Source organism: Cryptomeria japonica, chromosome 4 (genome assembly GCF_030272615.1).
Source record: "Cryptomeria japonica chromosome 4, Sugi_1.0, whole genome shotgun sequence".
NCBI classification, from domain to species: domain Eukaryota; kingdom Viridiplantae; phylum Streptophyta; class Pinopsida; order Cupressales; family Cupressaceae; genus Cryptomeria; species Cryptomeria japonica.
In genome coordinates, this window is record NC_081408.1 from 373,389,406 (window position 1) to 373,395,662 (window position 6,257).

At 38.4% G+C, this 6,257-nt stretch overlaps 1 protein-coding gene across 1 annotated transcript; it reads right to left on the reverse strand.

Annotated features, from left to right (window-relative positions):
• Positions 1 to 1,545: 1,545 nt before the first annotated feature.
• LOC131875139 (uncharacterized) lies at positions 1,546 to 1,950 on the reverse strand. The gene has a single exon (XM_059219169.1). The coding sequence runs from the start codon at positions 1,948 to 1,950 to the stop codon at positions 1,546 to 1,548; it is 405 nt and encodes a 134-aa protein (XP_059075152.1).
• Between the last annotated feature and the right edge of the window lie 4,307 nt (positions 1,951 to 6,257).

Below are 6,257 nucleotides of genomic sequence, written 5' to 3' on the forward strand. Positions count from 1 at the left end.
TTTATTTAAATCATTATCCCCCCTACTTGCATTTTCCTACAAATGCAACTTGCACTCATTTATTGAAATAAACTAATTTTATTTTAAATAAAAATCCTATTTTCCCTCACCCACCAAATCCAATTGCAAAATCTAATCCCCTTCTAGATTCTTCTAAACCCTTCCTAATTAGCCTAATCCATCCCCTAATTATTGTCACATTCCTAAGCAAAATGGAGTCACTTCTCAAAGACTTCAAAAGTCTTTGAAAAACATTTAATGTTTTGTGTGTTCAACAAATTAACCCCCAAAGTCTTCACAAACCACTAATGGCTCTTACATAACCATTTATGGCTCTTACATAACCATTTATGGTTATTTCAAACTTGTCCCCCCAAGCATTTATTGCTTTGACCATATTTATCCTTCTTGCCTTTGCACAAGAGTTTATCCATTGGATAAAAGCTTTATTCTTTGAATAAAGAGTTTATTCATTCAACTAACTTTGACTTTAACTTCCAAGGTCATGTCAAGCATTTAATGCTTATTCCCTCCCCTCTCAACCTATCTCACATTGACACTTGTCATCTTGGGATTGGGTTGAAAGCCCTCACATGGATTTGAAATCATTCAATCCCGACCCTTGTTGAGATTACTCAATCTCAACCATCCATTGCTCCATTTTTCCTATAAATAGAGCCCATTTCTTCATAATCCAGATCCTGAAAACTTGTATGCATTTAACCCATAGGCATTTTAGAGAGCATTTAGCATAGCAAACTAATATCTTGTCATTTTGGATAAAATAAATCATTTTAGTATCAATAGCTTAATATTAGCTTCTTTATTTACATTTAGAGCAATATTTCAATCTCAAACCTCCATAAGCATCCATAGTGCAAAAAGCTGTTGAGAGCTATACTATTTTGGAACTTGGAGAGGAGAGGAACAAGGGAGAAGGAGCTAAGAGCATGCTAAGAGGCATTTGGAGATGCCTCATTATCTTTGTTTCATTTGTTAGATATATTAGCATGATTTTAGCATCTAAATTGATATGCCTATTTAGATTAGCTTTTGGTTAACTAACACTAACGATTTCTTGTGTCTTGTGTTGTTTGTTATTTGCTAACCTTGTCCATTTTGCAGAGCATCACCCACTATATTGTAAAAGCACTCAAAGGAAAATAAATACTCTTGCAAACCAAGGGCAGATTTAGCAATAAAAATGAGTTCATCCGCATAAAGGAGTAGCCTTATCACAAATTCACCCAATTGAATACCCTCGCCATTTTGCATGTTTAACCATTTTTCAAGCTTGTCAATGTATAAGCCAAACAAGGTAGGAGAAAGAGAACACCCTTGTTTGACCCCAATATCACTCCTAAAACTATTTGAAATGCCAGCAGAAGTTTTGATTTTCACGTTAACCTCCTCATAAAGCCTATGAACAACCACCCTAAGATGAGCCGGAATACCAAGTTCTTCCATTCTGTGCCAAAGCTTGTCATGCGGGACTGTGTTAAAAGCCTTCTTGAAATCAACGAAGCAACAAAAGACTTCTTCCTTTTACTCCCAAGCTTTTTCAATGATGCGTCTCAAAGTAATACCATGATCAACTGTGGAATGTTTAGGTTTGAAATTAGCTTGACCTTTTGCACGTTTATGATTTTCTTCCACCCATTTGCTGATTCTATTTTCTATCATGCTTCCAAATAGCTTAGCAAACAAAGGATCGATCATTATTGTCCTAGAATTGGAGGGGTTATTAACATCGCCACTTTTGAAAAGATGTATAGCAAGACTTGCAGTCCAATCTTTAGGGAATCCATGAAGGATGATATTATTGAATATTTTCATAATGTGAGGGGCAAGGACTTTCATGCCCCGCCTGAGATACTCTGCTTGAAGCTCAACTAAGTCTTTAGCTTTACCAACACCCAATTTCTTAATACCCAATTCGATCTCTTGCATGGTGAAAAGATTTGTAGAAATGTTGACCAAGGGTGAGGGAGCCACCTCCAAATCATGTTCATAAAGTTGCCTAGCATAATCAAACCATTGTGTAGCTGTGGTATTATTTTCAATCTGTTTTTTTTTTTAGTGAAGCTCTTTCCAAAAAAGTTGGGTATTATTTTTGCCAAGAAAAATTCACTCTTCCCTCCTTGTAATCATAAAATCAACTTTTTTTTTCTTTAAAATCCGCTTGTAAGCTTTGATGCGAGTCTCTTTATTATTTGACTCTCTTAAACTTCTAGCCATTTTGTATTCCTCATCAAACCATGCATTCACCAGGAAACAATTTGTCTCGGATTTTTTGTTTTTTGTTCTTTTGCACTTTGTGAGAGCCACATGGAACAAATTTGTTAACATATGACTTTTGAGACCATGAAATGTAGTTTTCTCCCCCTTAAGAAGCCTCTCCAAAGTAGCCTTGAAGATACTAGCATTTTCTTGCGTCAAAAGAATTTTGCCCTTTGAATGTTGTTGGTGAGATGGCTGATTTTTCTCCACATATTGCTTCTTTTCTGCCCATACAATACTTAAATAGATCGGTCTGTGATTTGATTTGAGATCCCATAAATGCTCACCAATCACCACTTCCTCAATTTTTTCACATAAGCTATGTAAGCAAATTGCGTAGTCAACCACACTTGTCCCATTGTCACACTGTTGTAGCTCGTGTCGCAAATTTTTTCACGCTACTGCAACTCGTCCCGCCCATGGGGCAATTTCAAAATCTGGAGATGGCACCTTTGCAGCTCGTCTCGCCCATGGGGCAAATTCAATTTCTGGAGATGGTGCTTCTCAGCCCTCGACCTCTGCTATTCTTGTGGAGGATTTTGGTGGCATGGGCTCTTCCTCGGTGGGCGTTGTGGATGTTTCATCCCGCCCCTGTGCCTCTGTCGCTGGTGCTTTGCTAGGTTCTGGTAAGCTATCGAACGTGACCGCGTCTATTGGGCAGAGGCGGATTGGTGAGGCCCTGAGGTCACGACTAGGGAGACAGCCGTATGGTGGGTTCATTCCTATAGCTAATGCCATCCCTGTTAATCTGAAGGCAAAGATGGTAGAGGAAATTGATCATAATGCTTTTGTTCTCTCCTTACATGGTGTGATCTGTCGGTTTAGGGGTTTTTGGCCTTCCCTCCCTCAGTTGCACATCTGGATCTTAGAACAATGGGAACCTCTTATTACTGGTAAAGTTCATATTTTTCCCATAGCCAAGGGATTTTTTGTTGCTAAGTTTGATAATGCTTAGGATAGAAACAAAATCTTGTGTGATCCTGTTTTTAGCTGGGAGGACAAATTTTTGTTAATGATTAAGCCTTGACACTCTGATTTCAACCCTTCTTCTGAAACGTTTAATAGGATCCCAATTTGGGTTTGGCTTCCTAATCTCCCTCTTCATTTATGGGTTGATTCTCTTTTAGAGGAAGTGGGTGATGCCCTTGGAGATTTTTTGATGGTGGATGATGAATCCTCTGATATTTTTCACTCCACCTTTGCCCACATATTGGTTGATATGGATGTTTTAAAAGGGTTGCCTATTGAGATTTTACTCAAATCTCCTAAGGGTTATTGGGTTCAATCTTTGGACTATGAAGGGATTCCTTTCCGTTGTAGAAGATGTTTTCAAACAGGTCATGCGGTTGCACAATGTGGATTTGAGAAAAAGGCAACGAGGGTTACATGGTGGAAAGGTGCTTCTCAACAAAATTATACAGTTCAAAACAAATATGATCAGCATAGGAGTTTTTTTGAGGTGGTTGCGATGGAATCATGGTATCTAGAGGCATCCTCTCCAGATGTCACAAATGGCGGGGCTGCTAAAACTGTGCAAGACTCTCCTGCTGAAATCCCTAAAGTGAGAGAATGGGCCCCAGGTTGCTATTTCTTGTGATAGCACTTCAACTATCAAGTTTGGTGGCTTTTCTGATAAGGTCATCCCTGCAGGGAGGAATACAAATGAAATCTCAGAGACAATTGTTGTAGGCATTCATTAACAGGATAATGGTGCGTTGGTTTGGCATGACAAGGTAGCGCAAGTGGAAGAGGGATGGATTTCTATTGAGGGCAAGAAAGAAAAGTTTTCTAAGCCTTCCGTTGACATGACTCTTCACTCCCATAAGAGCAACTTTAAATGTAAATCTTGATGGTTCTTGGTTGGGGACTGGTTTTTGGTTGGCTGCAAGCTGTTTTATTGCAACTTTTTTTCCCATGGTTGTTTGTGCTTTCATGTTCCTATGTTTGGACAACTTTCTGGTTGAGGGTTTTAGATCCTTTCAAAATCTGATTGTAAAGGGTTTTGGGTCCCTTCAAAACTTGTTTTTGCTATAATAAAAAACCACAATTGTTCCATTGTAAGTGTTGCAAGTAAAACTACCGGATTTTGTCCATCTAATCAGACCATTACAAATAATTAAGTCAAAAGTGCCACAAAGAGTAAGCAACTCTTCCCCAAATTGGTTGCATCCTTTGGTGTCTTCTAACACTCTTTCGCACTGATGTTTTTCTTCTTCTATGAGCCAAACAGGATTACAATCACCTTTACAGTTGAGAATGCTAGTTTGTTCACTTGCAGTTCTAGCATTGAAATCCCCAACAAGGAGGACCTCACCAATATGAGAGAACACATCAATGTCCTTTTTTAAGGAAACAAAGGGGTCTTTGGTGTCTAGATCACATTTCTTGTAGGTTTTGGAGACTTGTAGAGCAAAATAACATGCTGCAATCCTAATAAAATTGCAATTTTCTGAGATCTTAAACCTTAAAAACTACTTATTGGAGTCCTCTTTTTCAAGCTGAATGAGACACCCTTCTTTTTCTTTCACTAACAACATTATATCACTGTGACCCTTGCCATTACCAACTGCTCTTTTCCACACTATCATTTTTGAATACCATTCAAATGTGGGAGTCTTAAAACCTTCGTGCTCATGAGTCTCAACAAGACAAATAATGTCTCTACCTTTCGCAATAGGCCCTAACCCAGGCCCATGTCTCCAAGGATAACCTCTACAATTCCAACAAACTAGACTTAGAGAGGCCTGGGTAGACCTTGATTGCTATTTATCTTGGGATGCAAGACTCAATGCTGAGTCTTCATCTCTATGTGATCGAATGGGCCTTGTTGCATTGTAACCAACTTCATTTGTTGTTGCTGCTTTGTTTCTCTTTTGCTGCTCAAAATATGCAATAACTACTTTGCCTTGGAACAACCATGCTCTTTTCCCCTCATCTCTAGCTATTCTAACTTTTGCCACTTCAACCCTTCTCTCTTCTAGTTGCCTCATAGTTAAATCTTCATCCAAGAAAAAACGAGTACCCCTCAAAATTTGCTTCTCAACAAATTTTGCTTGTCGCGAACAATTGGCAAGATAACTTTTATAGGCCTATTTTTCCCATCACACAGTTTGCCAACTCTCCAAATTTTGATCTGCAATCTGCACAAATGCAAGATAAAAATACTACGTTTGCCGTGAGTCAAACCCGAGTCTATTGCTTGGAAGGCAATTATCCTAACCATTGGACTACAAATGCATACTTTTTTTTGATCTCATATTTAAGAGCATACCCACACAATTATGACTAATTACATCGCTATAGAGATGTTGCACACATGTATAATACATAACAAGGCATGCACTCTAATGCACCTTAACTTTATGCATTTCCTGCCACGAATGACCCAACCAACAAGGCATGTCAAAACACACTTCACTGAGTTTGTGCCTAAGCATAAAGGCTACCCTAGTTGCCTTAAGGATTGTGTACACTTTCAAAAGATTGACACAACCACCAAAAGCTATAATTAAGTCGTAAGAACAATTCAAATTACTTGAGAAACATTAGGCAAGCCCACAAGCCACAATAATATTGGGTCAGCTCATCTCCAATGCTTATGATCAATGAGAGGTATCAAGGAGTGTGCACCATTGTGGATGATTGTCAAAGCTAAGAAATCACATTCCTTTTAAGCATGAAGATAAGCATGTCCTTCACACCAAGGATTTGTTTCATACACACATATTTTCAACATGAAGTTAAATACATAGGTGTGCCGCATGTAACCATGGACCTAAATGCTAATGCATTATATAGACATGTCTCTGGCATATCATAAAATGATTTCATTAATAATTTTCTTGAGTGAGTTTATCTGGGCAACTTGGATTACTAGTGACACTTTCCCCCTTGTCGCTATTGCAAGATATGTGCATTTGTTGAAGCCTTCCTTGTATCATATTTCAACTTTAAAACTATGCTTCTACATTGTTGTT